Below are 21416 nucleotides of genomic sequence, written 5' to 3'. Positions count from 1 at the left end.
GTGCAATATGTTGTATGCATAATGTTGTGTAGGTTAGGAATCAAGAGCCATTGTGCCATGCAATACGAGACTCTATTTAAGGTAGAGGAGCTAGTAAAAATGGGTACTAGGAGGACACTTTTTAAGTACTAGCGAGGTCCAACAACTAGAACCTAACATGTTAATTGTCGATCTACTTTTTTCTTTTAAAGTGCTATAATGTCAACAATTAAAAGGCCTTTGTATAAAACACAAAAAATTTTGTGGTATCGCAGCAACATTGAGAGCAGCACTTTGCAAGATATTTGTTTTAGATAATCAGGCATACGTGCACTTAGGGTCATGCCACACATAGGTCATGACTAAACTTCTTCATCCCGTAACAAATAAAGTTAGCCCGGCGACGACATGTAACTTACTTTACTTGCTAGCAAGTAGTATGAATGGGATCACCCTTACACCTTGTTTCTTTTTAAGAAAGACTAGAATATTAGATTAAAAAAGGCAAAAATGTTAGAACGATTTAAGTACCCAGTGTAAATTGGCTTAAAGCAGTTTAGGCACATAAGATGATGGTGATAATTGGCGATAAAAACAATAGGATAGATTCTGTGGATGATAACGTGGCTCATGGCAATAGTGACACGTGGGTGGAAAACCCTCTTCCGCTATCCTAGCGAGATGGCACGGCACGCTCCTTTGGTGCGTGCGGACGCGCCCCGTTTCATGTGATCACGTGCGGGCGCACGTGCCTGGCGGGGGGCCGTTCCTAAGAACACCGCGCGAGGCCATCGCGTGCGCCCCTTCCCTCTTCCCTGGACTTCGCAGGAAAATCCCCAAATCAAACAAACACACACACACACACACACACACAAACAATGACGAATCGTCGCTTCCTTCTCTGTCACAAACTATGAGGCATGATTGCCTCTCTGACCGAACAGGGTCGGGGTGCCATTTCTGCGGACGAATTTTTACCTTCCCTTGTCGAATGATCACTTCTCTGTCAGAAATGATGTCGAATGATTGCTTGTGTGTCAGAAGTAAGTGAGGTGTGTGATTGCTTCTCTGCCCGAATAGGGTTGGGGGACGCCATTCCTGCAGACAAATTTGTGCCTCTTAGGCTGTAATTCGTTTATTCTCGCATAGCTTGAAAGCTTCCATTGATCATTCATCTGCAGTCAATAGCTCTTCTTGAAAGCGTCCTTTCACCATTCCAGCTGCCACAATTGACTTGTGAAATGCATCAAAGAGTGCCAGAAAATCCAGGCTCTACACTACGAGATTAGACAGCTCCCACTTCGATGCTCGCAGAACCTATTTATACTGCTGTCAGATTGTGAGTTGAATTTTCCCCTCCTCAAGACATGGGCCAAAAGGACATGGAAAGGAGTGGCATCTCTGAAGTCATTCGAAACAAGCTCTACTTTGCGGTGTTGCATCGGCCTGAGGATCTTAAGGCCAGTTGGCTCCCTGGACCAGCCATCTGCTTCAGCATTGACAATGAATTGGTATGTAAATGATCAACATCTACTTCTTCTTGTTCCAGCTTCTTGATTCCCATGCTTTCGATGGATGTTCTCAACCTTGGAGAAGGGAAATGCAAAGCTTGGAACGGTGTGCACACGTTGATGCTCACAGCTCAATTGTGGGGAAATTGTCTCAGTAAACAGCTTAGTGGTAAACATGACTTAACTATGTAGAACTAAGTCATGAGCACTCCAGCAAACATGCCACAACAGTTTTAGAGGCAAGCATATGCTAGAAACTTGGAAGAACACATGGCCTGATTCTTTTCTTCTATTATCACGTTTGGATTGCAAACGAAGTGAGTGTTTGGGCCTCCCTCGACTAGTTATTTTACCATTTTGGCATGATATAGATTCATGATCCTTATGTGCGCCATTCATTATAGACGTCTTTCAGCATTTTGCATGAAGCCCTATATTCCTTCAACCCTGCAGCGGACTTGGATTTTGACGCAGGGATTGGCTGCATGTGGTTTTCTTTGTGGAAGTACATTATGAAGTTGGCTTTGTTACTTTAGATGCTGACAGATATTGGCATTACTTAGGAAGTGGATTGCAGATCCTTGACCTTTCTCTTGACTCAAATGCAGATCATGGACTGCTGTTCATTTGAAAAAATGTTCATCTTGTGTTGCTTTTGATCATAGTCTCTGTTTGTGAATGAAACGTACTATAAGCCTATTTCACTTGCTGTAGGGGTTTATGCTTGCTAATCAAATAAAATGAAGGGGCAGCACATCTATGAATTGGTGATTCTTGTATGGGGCATACTTTGCTTGAATTTGCACAATTGATGTTACTTCAGAAATATCAACTCTGACTTGCTTTTGTGTTTTGCTCCACAGATATATGAGCCCTTTTATGCAGATTTTGGGCCACTCAATCTTGCTTGTACTTATCACTTTTGCATGAAATTGAGCAGTTTGCTACAGGTGAATTCCAGCTCTTTGTCGCATATGTTATCTTTTGCTGCATTGAGTAGTTTTATACAGGTGAAATTCACTCATTTAAGCACCATCACCCCCAACCCCACTCACTTTCCCGACAAATTTGAGCAGTTTGCTACAGGTGAATTCCAGATCCCCCTTGTGGCCAATTGTGGATTTCTAGCCAGCACCCTTCATCATGTCTGCTCTCTCTTTCAATCTAAGTGCCAAGATTGAGTCTATCTGATCCCCCTTGTGGCCAATTGTGGATTTCTAGCCAGCATCCTTCATCATGTTTGCTCTCTCTTTCAATCTAAGCGCCATGATGGAGTCTATCTGATCCATATGCTGAAAGTTGTGTTGCACATATTGTCGCTTTAAGAATATTCATGCATGCTTCTATAGAGGGTACAATCAGTTGCTATTTCCATTAGCCAAGCGGGTGCCTTTATACTGCTTGTTGACCCATTAGTGGCTGATGTGCATTTTCAGTTGCAATCATGTGCTCATGAGGCTGATAGTCAGGTTGATGTCGTGAAATATGAATTTAAACCACACAATTTGTGTGGTTCATGTTGTTGAGCGCTGAGACTGGACTTCTAGGGCTGTTGATTAATGTTGTGGCTGGTTCATGACTTTCACAGTCAATGCTATTCATGAACAATGAAGTGCATCTTCACCCTTTGGACTATGAACTTTCCCTGTCGAAGAAGTAATCCATCCATAGACCATAACTTATCCAATGACCTGCTGTGTTGCCTGATGGTTCACCATAATTTAATATTTAAAAGAAAGCAAACCTAGTTTAATAGTTTGTGGCTTCCAGCGAAGGATGATGACATTATTATTGCATAGTTCCCTGTGCTTCTACAAAGTGCAGATGGTGTATATCATCTGCCATGCTTTTGTGCAGTTGGGGAATCGCTAGATGTCGTGGAACTTTTTCATTGCATATAGAGAACTATGCTTGGGCATTGAAGTTTATAGAGCTTACCAAGAAGACTGTTTACAATTAGTGTGTCTTCATTCTTAGTTCACATACCAAGTTGTGATCATGTGCTACTTCTTGGTAGAAATAGGAATTGGTAAGTTTACTAAGGCATAGCAAACTTTATTGTTGTTCTCATTTTGTAGGAAGCAGAGCTTCATGGACGGTGTGTTTGTTTTTGCTGCAGTTCTGAACCCAAAAAAAAGCCAAATGGAGCTGTTCTGGTGTGTATTTCAGGTGTAGAGAATATGTAGAACTAAATGAGTAAACTTGGATTTAAGAATGCTTGAAGCTTGGCAGAACTAACTCAAAAGACCTATCATGGTGGGTTCTTTTCTGGTACAATAATGACCATTTGGCATGCTGTTTCCTGGTGCAGCTTGGTGCTTACTTGGTACTCTTTGAAGGATGGGATGCAGAGGCAGCATATACGCCTTTCTCAGAGTTTGAGCCATTTCTTCCGTTTCGAGATCCTACTTGTGGAATCTCAACTTACCATCTCTCTGTTCTGGATTGCATTCGGGTATTATGATACCAAAATTTTCAGCTTAAAGGCTTTCTAATTCATATATTAATGCAGATAAAATGTGGTGAAATTATAATATTGATGAGATGTCTCATGCTGAGTAGCACTGAAGCACTAGTTGCATGGAAGCCTTAAATGGACTTTTGCTGTGAAATCTTTTTGGAGCCAAAAGTCTCCATCACCAAGTTAATAAAGACAACATGATTGTGGATGATAGTAAACATTGCTCATAATCAAGAGCAGCTATTGCCTTTTTCGAAGATTTCAACTTATTGCTCTATTTTGAGTTTTTCAACTTCCTCGTCTCCCTTGATAGAGGCATATTTGTTTACACTTCAAGTTGTGCTTCTCTTCTTCTCATCTTTCATGAGTGGATTGTGAAGCTTATCAAACCTGCCTGCTAGGGTCTTCAGCAGTGTGCTCATCAAACTTGCCTCTTGGACATCATGTGAGAGTTGATGAAATTATTTTTTTGATTATTAGAAGAATTATTAAATCAATTTTCAGAATTAATATTCTTAAAACTAATTTAATAAGTTGGATAATGTTGAAAAATGGAATTAGAAGGTTGCAACTTGGCAAAACTTGCCCATGCAAGTGGGAAAAACGTTTTTAGGGGTTGATGGAAGTCTATTTCAGCCATTGTGAGAGAGAAAAAGGTTGTTAGAGAGCAATAAGTGGTTGCTAATGTGATTTGCAGCCACTAAGGATCAGCCCTATAGCATGTGATAGTAGTTTGGAGCCCTCCAGGAGCAAGTGACAGTAGCCCAAGGTCCGTCCGATGTACCCTAGAGGAGCCTTCGTATGGCTAAGGAGTTTGTGTGGGCTGGGGGATTGTTCCTCTATTGTAGAATAGAGTTTAATGTAGGAGTTTGTATAGTTGATTTCATGATATGATTCTATACTTGTAGATTTTGGAGATCTCATTATTGGCCTTTCTTGGGTGGAAAATATTATTGGCCCAAGTTTGAATTAATGGTGCATGATAGATGAGAAAAAGAGAGAGATAATTGAAGCACAATAAGACTTGATCACAAATGAAAGCCAATACACTAATGAATGAATGAAGTACCATGCTTAGAATACCACAATGAATAATGCCACACTTCATGTGTTAGGATTGCTCAAAGTGTTATTTAATAGATAAATGTAATCCTAAAATGACTTAATGTCATAAGAAACCCTACCCCTAGTGACATTTGAGTCCTAGACAATTAGTGGTAGTAATTGTCATAAGTGACAGTTTATACAGACTAATGAGCCCAAAACATGGAATAAAATGCATCAACGTGGAGCCAATGAGATGTGTACAAACCCTCTCCATGGTACGGGTTGTTAAAATAACAAGTATGCTTTGATACCATGTCAAAATGTGTGATGGTGCGGAGAGATAGTAGGGTTTGTAGGGACAAACACAGATTGTGTATGGCAAACATTGAGAGAGAAAAGAAACTTAGAAACATACGAACACGATAATGATGCATTGAATCATGCTATGAGAAGAAAAATTGATATAGTGGAGCCGAAGCTCAAAAGATAACTGCGCTATCTTGTTTGAATCAGATGGTAGCACTTGTGGAAATCTGCATAATGAAGGGAGCGAAATGCAATCCTCTGGGCAGTGGGCTATCGAAGTAATCATTGAAAGGTGAATAACATAAATCAACACGAGTATTAAGAAGCTAGATCAAGGAACCAACCAATTGTCTACAACGGGTAGCATTTGCCAAGGGAGAATCATAATGAGTTGTAGCCTTCCAATTTGAGTCCATAGGAGTTGTAAGAGACTTACATCCCTCCATCTCACACGTAGCCAAGATCTCTTGTACATTCCGCTACTGGGAAATAAAGATTCCCCTCAGAGTCTGATAGATCTCATGACTTAGAAAGAAGTGAAGAAATCCCATATCCGTCATCTCAAACTTCTCATGAAGTGGTGCCTTCGTTTGCTTGACTATTTGAGTATGGTCACCTTTCACAATCAAGTCATCCACATAAAGGACAAACAACACACAACCCCTACAGGTGTGTACTTACAATTGAGGGTCGGCTTTCAAATGCTGATATCCCAATTTCGCTTAGAGGATCGAGTCAACCTTCTCATTCCAAGCACGAGGAGCTTGCTTAAGGCCATAGAGAGACTTTCTCAACCTGTACACCTTACTATCAGAAGAACGGAAGCCTGGAGGCTGCTGAACATAGATCTCCTCCCTTAACTCCCCATTCAGGAAGGCAGACTTCAAATCTAGTCGATTGGCCATCTCCTATGGTTAGCCAAGGCAATAACGATGCGAATAGTTGCCATCCGAGCGGTAGGGGCAAAAGTATCATGGAAATCAATGCGTGGGCGATGTGCAAAATCTTAACAACAGGGCGAGGCTTGTACTTGTCCAACATGCCATCACTGCGGTACTTGGTCTTGAGGACCCATTTGACGCCAATGATCCTCTTATAGGAGGCTTCGGCACAAGATACCAAGTGCCATTTCTCTTAATTGACTCTAGCTCTTGCTCCATGGCTTTTCGCCAATGATCATGTTGTAAAGCCTCCTTCACGGAAGTGGGCTCCCAAATTGCATGACACGAGTCATCAAACAGTAATTAGTGTAAACAAGCTCGGTGTGGTGTGCTTGGTTCCTCCAAGAATGTTGCAGGCCATCTTGCTGCTGCCACTCCTTAGGGCCCTCAATCCTTGCATCACAAAGAGTGTCACGATCCCAATGAGGAGGAGGCCGGATCCCACCTTGTTGCTCTCCATTTGCTGAAGTTTCTGGAAGGTCCACCGACGGCAGGGGAGCAATCGATGAATGCAGTGGTTGAGAACTAAGCTCCTTATCCGAAGAAGAGTCCTCAAAAGACACATGCTCCAGAGGAACAGTCGTTGGTGTCCAACTATCATCGGGGTATCCAAGAACAAGGTGTTCCTCACCCCCCTTTGAGGCTAGAACTTCCACGAACCTAACATTATGGCTCGTGTAGACATCTCGCTTAACGAGATCTTACAATCGGTAGCCTTGAGACTGTGAGTTATAGCCCACAAACACTTGCCTTTTGGAAGTTGCTTTAAATTTGTCGTGCTATGCCTTTGAGATGTGAACATAGACATCACACCCAAAAACCTTGAAATAAGAAACATCTAGCTTAGACCCAAAGTACGCCTCATATGGAGTCATACCAACAACAGTGGAAGCAGGGGAACGATTAAGGATGTGAACTGTGGTAGCCACAGCCTTAGTCCATAGACATTGAGGTGCTTGATGGTGCTCCATCATGGTATGGGCCATCTCAATCACACTGCGATTCTTCTACTCCAAGAGGCCATTCTCTTGAGGGGTGTTTGTATTGGAAAGCTCCAGGTGAATACCATGATTTACACAAAAATGAGCAAGCTCATTAGAAACAAATTCTCCACCCTTATTTAATCATAAGGACTTCAACTTCCGGCCTGATTGGTTTTCCTTAAAGAGCAACCAATTCTTAAAGTTGGAGTAAGCCTTCGACTTCAACTTCAAGAAATAAGCCCATGTCATTCTGTTGTAATCATCCACAATTAGCATGAAATACAAGCTTCCTCTAAGGGATTCGTTCTCATTGGTCCACAAAGACCAGTAAAAACAAGCTCCAAGGGTGCCAAGGGTGCTGAAGATCGCCTTGAAGCCTTGTTGGGAGTAGCATCACGAGTTTGCTTCTTGCAGAGGCAAGATATACAAGGCTGCTGGCTCAGCACAATATCCGGCAAACCTCGAACAAGTAGTCCCTTGGATGCCTTCCGAAGATAATCATAATTGAGGTGGCCAAATCGAGCATGCCAAAGCTTGGACTGTGAGTTTGTGAGGTAAGAAGAAGAGAAGTCAAGGTAGAAGAAGACCGCAACTTGTAGACTCCATTCTCCTCATAACCTGAAGAAAGAACCTATCTCGATCCATGATTAAGAATCCGATGACGAAGGAAGTGTCGTTGGTCATGCCGTCGAAGAAGGTATTTGGGGTATCAAAGATATCAAAGAACTCCTTGAGGTGGCCTCTTGAACCTGAGCAGTTGAGGGTGGAGAAAAGGGAGACTTAGGCTAAGCCAAGGGTGGGCAACAGTCACCGTCTTTGAGTGAAGTAGACGGCAGAGCCAAAGTAATGGAGGGTGTCGAACAATCACTCTCTCGAGGAGTGGACTATTGTTGAGGGGACAATATCTAACAATCATTGTCTGTCGGGGGAGCAGATTGAAGAACTGTGGGTTGTCGAGGTGGCATTCCTAAAATTCTTGAAGAAGTAGAAGCAACCTCTGTAGCACATTGCGGCGGTCGTGAGGAGCCTGTGGTACTAGTCGATCCTCTTGTGGCTCAAAAGGGCTTAGTGCGTATGAGATGCATCTTATTGCCTTGAGCATAAAATTCTGAAGCCGGTGCAAAATAAACTCTGTAGCCCAACAGGGAGAAGTTGCACGAATGCAGAGGGGTATACACATATACTCCGGTGGAGTAGGGAGCAAAGGTCCATTGCAGTAAGCATCGGTGGGGGTTTCGGTGGTGCTGGAAGAGGAGCATCCAATGAATTGTCCATTTGCTTGTGGAGAAGTCATAGCATCGGAGTCTCAACCTGTAAAAGGGTGGGTGGGTGGGGGAGGAAGAGAAGGGTGTCTGTGTCTCCTAGTGATGCAACGGAAATGAAGGGGGAAATCAATAGATGATACCAAACCCGCAACCTGTCTTTGCCTTCTTTGATGAATAGGGTCTTTAGCTCTCTGAGCTCCTGCACTTTGATACCATGTCAAAATAACAGGTATGTTCTGATACCATGTTAAAATGTGTGACAGTGCAGAGAGAGAGTAGGGTTTGCGGAAAGAAACACAGTGTGTATGGCAAACACTGAGAGAGGAGAAACTCGGAAACATAAGAACATTGTAATGATGCATTGAATCATGCTACGAGAAAAAAAGTTGATACAGCGGAGTTGAAGCTCAAAAGATAATTGCACTGTCTTGTTTGAATTAGGCAGTAGCACTTGTGGGAATCTGCACAGTGAAGGGAGCGAAAGACAGTACTCCGAGTAGTGGGCTATCGAAGTAATTGTTGGAAGGTGAAGGACAGCTGTTGAGGAAGCAAACCGCAGTCCTTTGATGCCACTGGAGATGTGGAAGATGATCACTAGCTGTCGAGCGAGTAAACTGCAATCTTTTGATGCCAGGAAGTGACTTGGGTAGTAGCAAAACGCAAATCCTAGAGTATCAAAGCTGTCAAATGCAGGGAGAGCAGCCCAAATGCTAACTCTAGGTGGATAATGATGATGCTAGATGAGGAAGGATGAGCAGTCCACAGCTTTGTGTTCAGCATTCATTTCAGTCAGTGCAGTCAGTGCAGTATTTCTTCCTGTGAGAGTGCGCTGCGGAAAAGGGAATAGGAACACGGAGGGAGAGAGAGAGAGAGAGCAGAAAATAAGGAAGAGAAATCTGTACTGACTGAAATGAATGCTGAATACACTGAAATGGGTTGATCAGTCCCTGCACGCAGCCCGAAGTGTCAGTGAGGGCACCAGATCAAGTTGATGATGATGGCAGCACCACCACGGGGGAGGAGTGTCAGAATTTGCAAGAAGACAAGTGATCAAGTGGGGAGGGGGGCTGCCTATAAATAGGCAAAAGGACAAACCCTAACCCTAACCCTAAAATGGACACAAACCCAAAAAATGCACTAAAATGGGTGCCCCACAACAGTGACCAAAAAAGTGGCCAGGCAGCCAGTGGCTGCCCACTAAAAGAGGCAAAAAAGAAATGCACATCCTAAGACAGCTAGTCGAGAGTGACTAGCCTCCCCCATCATAACACATGACAGACACGTCAGAGCTCCTAATGTCCTCGTCTGACTCAGACTGAGGCTCACAGGCAGGAGATAACAAGGCATGACAAACATGACTGCTAATACCTCCTCTCAGATCCTGGATGTGGCTGAAGGCCGAAGAGGAAATAGATCATGGGGTGGCAAGAGGAATGCCAATGTCGATGAAGTCCGTCGATGTAGAGTGCTGCTGAAGGAGCTTCTCACGATCCTGGGAATCCCCCTCTAAAACACTAGGGGCTAGGGAATCCACAGCCGCATCACCGAGATCGTCCCCCTCTGAAAGGGATGGGGGGTACGAGGGAACCACCGGAGGAGAAGATGGGGGATGGGAAGGAACCTGTGGAATAGAAGGTGCACAAGCGGGAACGGGTGTACCAATAGATTGCCGCGGAGGACCCTGCATCAAAGAAGGGGAATGGAGCCTGTAAAGCCCGCTCTCCTGCCAACCTGTAGATAAGACAGCTCCTGTAAAAGAATCCTCAATAACAACAGCATGCTCAGTGAAGATCACTCGTGTGCCAAGCCTCGTAAGGCCATAAATTGAGAGGAGGGGAAGGACCCAAATCCGGAACATGTAGGGCCTGTGAAAAGGAGCTCGAAGGTCGGTCGGTAAACAAAGGCAATGTGCCAACACCACTAATAGGCACCGATAAAATGTCACCAACAGTGACTGAACCCTCTGATGGACGGAGATCCTGTAACAAATCACCTTGGGGAGTCATATGACTCGAAGCACCACTGTCCACTAACTAAGGTTGCGCAAAAGACACTGCAGCCACGGAAGAAGGATCCTCCTCCAAAGCATGGATATGAAGGAACACTGACTCATGGGTAATAGCTGGTGTAGAGGTAGAAGAAGGCTCCGATGTAGATCCACCCTTCGCTCCCGGACGAAGGTGAGGGTACTTCTTCCAGCATTTCTCCTCGGGATGTGTTCCTTTCCCACAGTGTGGGCATTTCGGTCTCTCTGAATCTGAGTTAGAGCCTGAAGAACTGTCCTTCTTCTTAGCCTTTGACTTCTTCTTATTCTTCTGTCCTCCCGAACCTGCAACAAAGGCTCTAGTGGATTCGGATCCACTAGCACTGACCTCTCTGAGTCGCTCGTCATGCTCCAAGATAAGAGGGGATAGCTCCTCCCATAGAACCTGGGCACACGGGTCCTCGAAGTAAGAAGGCTGGTAGAAGACATCAAATCAAGGCGATGGCAGCTGAGTCAAGAGAATCATAGCCATGTCTTTAGAAGATATCGTCCGATCGAGGGATGCAAGCTCATCCCTCATATCCTGTAATCTGTTGATGTGGTCCTTCATGGAAGGACTATCATCAATAGCAAGCATCCGCAACTTCTTTTCGAGAGAGATCCGGTGGGCAGACGTCTTCTGTTGATAGAGAGACGCGAGCTTTCTCCACACGTCTCCTGCAGTCTTCAACCTGTGAACATGAACAAGGACAGAATCCTGCAAACTCAGAAAGAGAAAAGATCTGGCTCTAGAATTGAGCTGATCCCATAAGGCTGCACGATCCATAGATGTCCCATCTGCAGGATCCACCTTAGGCCGGGGAATAGGAACAGAAATGAGCTCCCAAAGATCGAAGGAGTCCAAGATACACTCCACCTTGCAGGACCATAGAGAAAAATTGGAGCCATCCAATTGGTCCTCTTTGGGCAGCTGAGGAAGTACGGGTACCTGTACAAGGGGTACCAAAGGCTGCATCTTCGGTCCACTGGAAGGGGCTCGCCGAGATACATGAATAGAAGGGGGACGGGAAAGAGGAATAGACTCCGGACGATGGTCCTCGTGATAGAAATCACACCTCCGTTCAGATGAGTGTCGAGACAAAAGCTCGTCATCTGAGTCATCAAAGCTCGTAAACTGATGAGAAGACATCTTCGATATCTGCAAACACCAAAACACAACAAGGGAAGGTTGCTGGTGCCGAAACACAAACACCAGAAGCTCCTGAGCTGGCCGCCTTGCACAAAACGCAAGGATGATGTCAAACGCAAGTGCTAACGATGCAATCACCACAGAAAAACAACCTCCTGCCTCAAAACGCAAGGAGAAATAAGGTCGCCAGCTTGGAGGAGTGCTGCCAGAGGTTGAACGCAGCCACATAAGCTGAAAACGCAGCTTGGTGGAGTGTCGCCCAGCTAGAGGAGGGCCGCCCAAGCTGAAAACGCAGATTTTGGGGATGACGCCAGCAGCAAACGCAAAGATGTGACACCAAAACAGGCCGCCTTGATCAAGAAGATGGTGCAGAAGGTGACGCCTCTGCTGTTGGAGACGTCTTGACCAGCAAATGCAAGGTTGTGGGTGTTCTCCCGCGTAGAACTCAGCTCCGTGTACTCTCCTTCGGCTCTGATACCATGTAAGAGTGCTCTGCAGAAGAGGGAATACGAACACGGAGGGAGAGAGAGAGGGAAAGCAGAAAATAAGGAAAGAGAAATCTGCATTGACTGAAATGAATGCTGAATACACTGAAATCGACTGATCAGTCCCTGCACGCAGCCCGAAGCGTCAGTGAGGGCACCGGATCAGGCTGATGATGATGGCAGCACTACCACGGGGGAGGAGGAGTGTCGGAATCTGCAAGAAGACAAGTGATCAAGTGAGGAGGGGGGCTGCCTAAAAATAGGCAAAAGGACAAACCCTAACCCTAACCCTAAAATGGGCACAAACCCTAAAAATGCCCTAAAATGGGCGCCCCACAATAGTGACCAGAAAAGTGGCCGGGCAGCCAGTGGTTGCCCACTAAAAGAGGCCAAACAGAAATGCACATCCTAAGATAGCTAGTCGAGAGTGACTAGCCTCCCCCATCATAACACTTGACAGACATGTCAGAGCTCCTAATGTCCTCGACTCAGACTGAGGCTCATAGGCAGGAGATGACAAGGCATGACAAACATGACTGCTAACACTTCCTTCCTTCATTTTCTGCTTTGTGTGTGTGTGTGCTTCCGTTGCTCACTCACAGATGGTCCATTGTTTAAAGGATATTCCAATTGAGCTGCAAGAGATTTCTGAAATCTAGCGAGAATCTCAATTTGAGCTAAAATGGACTTGGGAGATTCAAATCGTATTCCCTTCATTGAAGTTCATTGGACAGAGTATTTAGATTTTCTTGCTTGGGCACTTAGGGGGCTAGTTGCCGTAGTCAAGGTTTCCTTTTGTGACCTTGTATGGCTATTCTCATTGGCCACATATACAACTCCCTTGTATTTTACATTTCATCCGGGCACTGATCTTTGGTGCTCAGTGTTTTCTCTCTTTCCCCTTTTCTTGTCTTCTGTATGCTTGATCTCCTTTAATGTGGCTGGTTGCAGAAGTTTAAGCACACTTATGATAGATGTCTTAGTACGATGGCAATCCGGCACAGCTCTTTTATCCTGTAGTCTAATGTCTGGCCTGGCCTTGTATACTACTAGCTCTCACTTGCTTTCTACTGATCTGGATAAAGTGTTTTGCTCACCAAGGCAGTTTTCTGCTGCCACATGCCTGTCTTAATAGCTGTTGTGCTTCTACTGTCACTTGCTTAACTCACTGCTCACACAGATGCACAGTTTTTTGTTTAAACCACCAAAAAACCATCATTGTTTCATTATTAGACATATCCATGAAGACACACACTCAAAATTTGTTTCAATTTTCTTGGAATATCTCTAGAAAAGTGAGACAGTGCTTGCTACTTGAAAGTTGATATTGGTAGTTTGACAAGTTTTTTGAATGGTGTTCGTGTTGATCAAGAGACCTTTAAACTAAACCTAAATTTACTTCTATTTTATGCACGAGGATAGGATTTATGTGGTAGTTTTATCTGTGCTTGACACAGGGAGTGGCAAAAGCAAAGCGAATTGGTTGGATAGATTTCCGTAATTTCAATGTAAAAGAATATGAGTATTTTGAGCAGGTGAAATGCCCTTTCAAAAAGCTACTTTCTGAGTTTCACAAGGTTATGGAATCTGCTGTCTAGCTGTTATAAAATAGATCTTGAATGTGTGGGTTTCTCTTATAGAAAATATTGTTTGCCTGCTAAATAGAACTTGAATTGTGGGTTTCTCTTATAAAATAGATCTTGAATGTGTGGTCCAAGCTTCTACCACTAGGCTATCACCTTTGGGACAATAAAAATATAAGTATAGCATCTATACAAGATCGCATCTATCTTTCTAGAAGGACAGGCAAGCTGGTATAATAAAGGATGCATTATCAAATTATTTACTGCTCACTGAAACTATATACAAGATCGCATCTATCTTTCTAGAAGGACAGGCAAGCTGGTATAATAAAGGATGCATTATCAGATTATTTACTGCTCACTGAAACTGTGTGGTATTAAACCCACAATGAGCAAGGTGCACAATCAAGATGTTAGCGTAACTGTTAGGATGCAACGAACAAGATGTAGTTGGTGGTATGATTCTAAATAAGGGGCTAGCAACCCAAACAGGTATGGGTTTGATGATGCTGGTTGAATGTAGACAGCAGTCTTTTGCAGATTCAACGATTTTCAGATTTTGGATGTTTTTAGAGCCATCAATATGCATATAGTGGTGGCTCTAGAGAGCTATCTCCTCTTTTAGAACCTCACTCTTCCACTGAAAGGAATCAGGGAGCACACTGAAAACCAAAATTTCTTTTGATTTCTATCCTCATTGATTTGCAGTTTCAGAACATTTAAAAAATTGGAGTCTTTTTTGTCATTTAAAAACATTTTTTCACTTTTTCTGCCTCGCACATTTTTGCTTTCAGTAAGCTTGGAATGTTTCTTGTTACTTGAAGCTTCTGTTAAGAAATGTAAATTTCAGTGGACAATTCTGGAGTTTTGCACCTTTACATTTGCAAGGGCCCTTTGGAGATGTTTATTGATGTAAATTTCCATCCTGACTGTCAAGGTGCTGCATCATTCGAAGTCAAAACCATTGTTTTTGTGCAGGTTGAGAATGGTGACCTGAACTGGATTGTTCCCAACAAAATTGTGGCCTTCAGTGGACCAGGAGCTAGGCGCACTGAGGTGGTTTGGAATTCAAATTTGCCCTTCTCTACAAGCACTTGAAGACTTTTATCACACTTGAAAGTTCAAGCTACAATTGGCTTTCCTTCTGTCTCATGTTTCTGTGAGATCTAGTTCTGTTAGCTATATCTCACCCTTGTGTGTTGCTTTGCAGGTCTGTGGATATAGAACTCTAGTTCCTGAAGATTATGTAGGGTACTTCAAGCAGGTAACCTCCCCTATCTGGATTTATGACAAGACTTTAAGGTGGCCTATTTGTTTTCACTTCTCTACACAGTAAGCTGAGTTTTGTCAAGACATGAATTTTTATAGTCAGGAATAACTACTGTTATACGCCTCAACAAGCGACTATATGATAAAAGGCGGTTCACAGAACATGGACTTGCTCACTATGATTTGTACTTCCCAGATGGCAGGTAAAAAGGATAATCTGAATTTACTTATCATTTTCTTGCCTCTAACTGTATTGTTTTAGCAGGATTGATTTACTAATAAAACCTGGCAGCAGTTACCAGTTTCATAAGTAATTTTGTAATATGGTTCAGTTTCAACATTTCAGTTGTCCTCCAGAAAGGATAGTTCAACGCTTTCTAGAGATTGTAGAGGATAGTCCAGGTGCAGTGGCGGTCCATTGTAAGGTGGATTGTCTTTGGCAATGAGACTGATTGTGACTTGCTTAGAAAAGAACACAAGATACTCACGTCAAAACATAAGCTAAGATAGATTCAAGTGCCAGAAGGTTTATGTTTCTTATTTTGCTATCTTAAGAGATTACATACTTCATAAACAGTACAATGCCATTGCAAAAATTTGGCTGCAGTCCAGAAACAGGTTGTTTCCTTTTTTATCCTAAGCTCTAAACTCAATGTGTTTGAACGTGCGCTTTCAAGGGAGCAGGCAGGCCTAGGAAGGACAGGGGTCTTGATTGGTTGCTATTTGATGAAATACTTCCGGTTTACAGCTAATGAGGTCTATTTCATCACTGCTTGATTCTGGTTAAGTAATTTGTCACGTAAAATTGCAAACATCCAAAATGTTGAAGGTCACTTTTTATTTGTTCTCACCAAGTGTGGAGAATTTTAAGAGTGATGTTGGTTGTCTATTCAATTGTAACCTATGTATGTGTAACTTTCTGTCTTAGTGGGTAACTAATCCCCATGTACCGTTTAGGACATTGAAAAGGTTGATATTAATCACTTTTACGATCTGAAAGCATGGCTTTTTTTAGTGTCAGATGTGTAGCCTCATGTGTGGGCCTGTGTGTGTCTTGATTACCATCAAGACCATACCAAAATGGTCATTTGGAAGCAATTTTATGGTTGGGATTAATTTAGGTATGTGTATAATAGAACAATGCCTTGCAATCAAGAGTTTCACAAGTGGAGAGCTCCCAGCTTGGGTCAGTGATTGCTTGCTGATTGTTCACCTGTACAGGAATGCTAGTGGGCTTGGAGAAAATCCATGAGGCACCTTCAAGTGGGGATCATGCACTTCAGCAAATCTCCATCTTTTAGGAATCAAAAATACAGAAGAGATGAGAGTAGCAATAGAAGCACATTAGCTCTCTGGTGCATGCTGAAAATGCATCAGTTAAAATTTTTCTGTGGCTGAAGTGTTCTGTATTCATGTAGTGTGGAATGGAACAGATTGGACAAAGGATTTTTTAAATCTGAAGTGGTACCTTCTCAATCTTTGAAACTATCATATTCTTGGTTGCAGTTGGACAATTCAAGATGTGCCCTGTACCAGAGAAGAACACAACCATACTATGTATATGCTTTGTGCTTCCATTACCCTTCCACGGGAGAATATAATTATGGGATTATCACTATGATATCCCAAGAGACCTTGTCCTGAGTCTAGGTCCACAAATCCTTTAGTAGAAGTGTGTACCATTTATGTGCTGTCCATGCATGTCTTTATACTTACATGGACATAACCAGAGGATTTGAATTGTCTCTTCTCAATAAATTTCAGTTGAAGTAAATGGTCAGAATCAAGGTGAGAATGGTAGAAGTAAACGAGACTGTTTTCATACAGTGTGCCAAGCGGCTCAGGGGTGCCAGACATGAGCTCTCATGACATTGCTGTCATGGCCACAGGTTGCCCATGCTGCCACTTAAGTTTAGGGTTGTCCTTGTTGTCAATCAAATAACTTAAACTATAGGTAGCCATCCCTATATTTGAACTATAGGTCTTTGGATGGTTATTTGTCAAGAGTGGTAGGTAGTGGTGCATGCATTTGCCAACACATGCAGTGGTCCTGCCAGAGGAGCAAGGCAGGAGCAGTGTGTTCGTGAGAATCTGAGCAGTGCCAACAAGTGGTCACCTATGAGGTAAACAGGTGTCAGGGACACATATAGTTCCAGTCCACAAGACTGGGCCACATATGGAACTTTGTAGCCTTGTTGTAAGTTCCTATTCTCTCTTTTATCCACTCTTTATTGCAGGTGAACCAGGCGCCTGTAGCTTTCAGTTACAAGGAGCTTCTGTTGAGTGTAGCTGATTGCTGGTTTTCATAACAGTGCATTAGTCCCTGTTCATGAACATTTTATCTTGGACTGATCAGTCACAGGGTATATATTGAGGCAGTCTCACAGATCATGCAATGAGGTGGGTTGACCTCATTGTAAGGTCCACACATGGTTTTTGTGTATTTTGGAATTTGATGGCTGGCTACCTTTCAGAGCTTTCCTGAATGAAAGGGAAGGTCCCACAAACCTGGTTGATTTTTGAATTCAAAACAAGCTTTGTCTGGTATTGGCTAGGACCTGCAAGTCACCTGTTTGCATTATGATCACTCATACATGTTCCTTTTTTACTAGGGGTAACTTTTCTTTCATTTAGCCTCTAATATCAACTCCAGGGTGGCATACTACATAGACACAGATTTCTAGTGCCAAAGGGTAAAAGACTAAACCTTTGTTCCATGATAACTGCTCTGTACAGGGCCTTCTTTGTACTATGTATTTTTACCTTGGGGGCATTTTTCTCCAAGGTGCTATTAATAGCGTTTCCTTTACTCTTTTCAAAAACAAACCTGGACTGATTATGGATCAGTTCTCTGGTTAGCTATTTATCGTGAAGTGTTCATCCATGCGAATACTCCTCCTCGGTTCCAATATCACTATTAAATGTCACTCTTTGCAGTAAATGTCATATCTATTTTGTAAATAAGTTTTCATTCTAATCCTGGACTGCACCGGCAAGATTGTAGGCAATAGGCTATCTGAGGATAGTGCGGCCGGGCAGCGTGATAGGACCACAGCAGCACTTTCTGCGGGATATGCAATCTCGAATGTGGAAAGCTGTGAGTATAAAGATGCTCGAAGCATCTCCTAACTCCTTACTTGCTAAAAGAGTGCACAATACCATGTAGTCATTTACCTTCCGGCAGGCTCTTTCTGCTCTCTGATACACTTGCATGATCTCACATCCACCCTGACACAAGGTAGACCAAGCACTTGTTTTGCCTTGCACTCTGAGGAAATGCTAGGTTATCTTTGTTTGGTTTCACTATAAAACTGTTCGCATTGTTGTCTGATTCTCTGACATGTAAGCTTTGTTGAATGTCCAGGGTGATGCCTTGCGGCGCCAGCGGTCAGAAATTAACAGAAATAGTAGGCTTTATGTGTCTTCCTCTGTCCAGGGCAGTCCTCCTACAATGGCCGAGCCATCCTGTAGTGTTACATCCCCTCTTGCAGGACTAGCACTATCAGGATCACAGGGATGGGGTTCAGCAAAGAGGAATATGGTGCGTGCCACTATAACGTGGTAGATGTTATCATTTGTAGAGCGTTTATATAGCATAGTCAAACTTTGCTCAATATTTTAGTTGTAGAATCTTCATTTTAATAACAGTATTGTTGAGTAAAATGGAGCATCACTATTTGCAGATTTCTGGAAATCAGTCACATATGGGAATAAGCCGCAGTCATTCTTCAAAAGAGACAAGGATGCAGCATGACGTAAGGCATCCATCTATTGTTGAGGAAAAGCTTTGGTGTTTATTGCAGGTTTTTGATTTCATGTTATTTGCATTTCTCTCCCAATAGTCAGAAGAAGTTTCAAGTGGATACAAACCGAACTATGTGCACACCCGTTCCAGTGTGTCACAACACTCCTCTCGCCCTAGTTTTTCCAGAGGATCAAATGTCTCCATGTCAGTAGACACGTGCTCAGAACAAATCAGGAGGCCACAATCTGGCAGTGAACCTGTAATGAAGTGCCCCTACAACCTCAGATCTCGGGCTTCTTTGGTTCAGTCCAGTGTTGATGGAAATGGGATTTTAAGAAATGCTAATAAAGATGTAAGGCCTCAAACAGGGGAAAGTGTCTTTACTCAAAGGACTCTCAATGCTGCTGGGCAACCCAGAAAAGTAGTTGTGCCTGTGAGTCAAACAGGAACTAAAGACTCTTCTCCTGGTCGGCGAAGATCCAGTTCCCCTTTAAGAATGCTGAGTAATCAAGGTTGATTGGGCTTGTACCATGGATCTGGTGTGAAAGCTAGAGGCATCGATATGAGGATTCTTGGGAAATGGGCCCCTTCAGCACCCATCTCTGTTGCTTTTTTGACAAAGAAGTTCAGCTACTGATGGTCTTCAACAGTTAAATCTCGTGTACCATATTCAGTTTGCAACTTGGGAGGGTGCATATGTGCAATTCAGGTTCCACATAGGGCTTCATGATGCCTGCAGAATCTTCAAAATTCCAGTCAAAGGACTTCACAGAGAAACATCCAGTGACGATCGACTTCTGCCCAGATCCAGACCAGTGCAAAGCTCATATGATTGATTAGTATCTGATAATCATCGACTTGTTCGACCGAATGCTTGTTTTTCTGATTATCTATGTGTATATTATTTGGTTGAAGGTTCAGCTAGTAGCTTGCACATTCATCTTGCTACTTTGCCCGATATGTAAAGAAAACCTTCATGCATCGAAAGGACAAAGTAATTGGCAAGCCAATAAAGTCTGAAATTGTTTACAGCACAATCCATTGTGAGAGAGCACAAACTTATCAGAATGATGTTGAAGTGTTATGGGATAACATTTGTGCATGCAACAGGGGTGCTGAATGTGCTCTTTTAAGAGCCTCATGGCTTTATTTGCACTCTTTTATGTCCATACAAATGTTACCAACAGCTTGAAGAATTGTGGCACTTGGGAAGAAAAGATATTTGATAATACCCTACATGCACCATTAATCTGTGGTCTCCCTTGAAAACTATTGGAGGGAGGATCTCAAATACTTTAGTGTTAGTAGATGCCACATAGAGCCTATTTAGCTAATAATGACTTCATGATAACTCAAATTTAACAGTTGAAGAGTTTTTTAAGAATATTCAACAGTACCAATAATGATTGAAAACCTCTCTTGCACGATTCAGGTGCTCTTCTTGGACAAGTAACTTGCATACATTGATAAAATTCTTAACGTACTGATGTGCGTGTTTGCGCACATTGGCCTTGGAAGCAGATGCAACAAACAATGAATTACTTTATATGCATGTATTAACACTCATTCCAAAAAGAAGCTATACATTCACAGAAACTCACTTATCAAATGTAAGTGAATGGTTGTTGAAAATGGGCGTTGTGGTTGCAAGGTCAAGTATAGGACCAACACAATTCTTTATCTTTTTGTGGCATTGCAATAGTTGAACATACCAAATTAGTGTGCCTTACTACAAGGCACTACAACATTGTGTGCTTAACAATTAGAATATTCAGTTGCTCTTAAAAACGGATCAATATAAACAAATTAAAAAGAAAAAAACAGCTTAGATACAAGTGGATATTAATAAATGTCATAGATTTGTGGCTTAAGATACATATGTAAGGAGGTTTAACGAAAAAAAAACTTTTCTTGTTGAAGACACGAGTACTTGAAGGCATTGCAAGGTTGGACAAATTGAGGATTGATATGTGGAATCTTGACTCCCCAAAAGGCTTAATGCCACCCCTTTGAGGGGAATGCAATTATGGTTGATTAAAGTTTAAGGTTAAGCTTGGTCGGGGAAGGAGGGAGGGAGAGGGAAAGAGTGTTCTATGCACAAATAATGCATAGATGTTTAAATATGCACATGCTCACATTTACATACACACTATACTACAAATGTGGGTGATAAATTGTTGCAAGAGTATGAGATGAGAATTTCATCCTTCATGGTTCGTCAATTTACGGGCATGCTTTATTCAACTAGAAGAAGATAATGTTTCAAGGACAGATTGAAAATGAATTTATACTTCTCTTACTTTAATGCGTTCCTTCCTAGCTTGAAGAATGTAAAAGATAGAATGATCATATTCATTAAAATTATAAGGACATAAACTATTATAACACGATATCCCTCTATTTCATATTATCATTTTTAGGCCAATTTGAGGTTCCTTTAATTTAGGAACCTCTTCAATTTTAAAATCTAGGAAATTTAAGGATCTCTTGTTTGATTCTTTTAAACATCCAATCTACATACATGCACCATACAAACTTTCACGATTGTCTTATGACAAAATTTGCCATTGCTTGCATTAATTATTTCTTTATGCAAAGCATGGTCATAATATGCTTGAGTACCAATCATGAACATCAAATCAAGTTATGAAGGTAGAAGTGTGTACTA

At 42.5% G+C, this 21416-nt stretch overlaps 1 protein-coding gene across 9 annotated transcripts; it reads left to right on the top strand.

The window, feature by feature from the left end:
- Nucleotides 1-773: 773 nt before the first annotated feature.
- LOC148031578 (uncharacterized) lies at nt 774-19903 on the top strand. 9 transcript variants are annotated; one of them, XM_087685146.1, is made up of 15 exons: nt 774-1022; nt 1200-1490; nt 2354-2440; nt 3569-3646; nt 3802-3945; nt 13609-13686; nt 14713-14790; nt 14945-14998; nt 15103-15206; nt 15350-15428; nt 15688-15759; nt 18008-18100; nt 18368-18544; nt 18687-18758; nt 18846-19903. In XM_087685146.1, the coding sequence occupies exons 2-15, from the start codon at nt 1347-1349 to the stop codon at nt 19263-19265; spliced, it is 1680 nt and encodes a 559-aa protein (XP_087541272.1). In that variant the 5' UTR covers nt 774-1022; nt 1200-1346; the 3' UTR covers nt 19266-19903. The 9 variants fall into 9 exon arrangements, with proteins under 9 accessions (XP_087541272.1, XP_087541270.1, XP_087541271.1 ...); XM_087685144.1 differs by having other exon boundaries at nt 1161-1490; XM_087685145.1 differs by having other exon boundaries at nt 774-1031.
- The last annotated feature ends 1513 nt before the right edge of the window (nt 19904-21416 follow it).

Source organism: Lygodium microphyllum, chromosome 9, assembly GCF_053477565.2.
Source record: "Lygodium microphyllum isolate KBCC chromosome 9, Lygodium_microphyllum_v1.1.10, whole genome shotgun sequence".
Classification (NCBI taxonomy): domain Eukaryota; kingdom Viridiplantae; phylum Streptophyta; class Polypodiopsida; order Schizaeales; family Lygodiaceae; genus Lygodium; species Lygodium microphyllum.
The sequence above is the reverse complement of the archived record's forward strand: the minus strand, read 5'-3'. Positions and strand labels throughout refer to the sequence as shown.

Bases quoted from the DNA above. Each gene is read 5' to 3' on its own strand.
- LOC148031578 (XM_087685146.1), top strand. From the start codon at position 1,347: ATGGGCCAAAAGGACATGGAAAGGAGTGGCATCTCTGAAGTCATTCGA. The intron at 1,491-2,353 runs GTATGTAAATGA...TTTGCTCCACAG, and splicing joins TCAGCATTGACAATGAATTG to ATATATGAGCCCTTTTATGC. The intron at 13,687-14,712 runs GTGAAATGCCCT...GTTTTTGTGCAG, and splicing joins AATATGAGTATTTTGAGCAG to GTTGAGAATGGTGACCTGAA.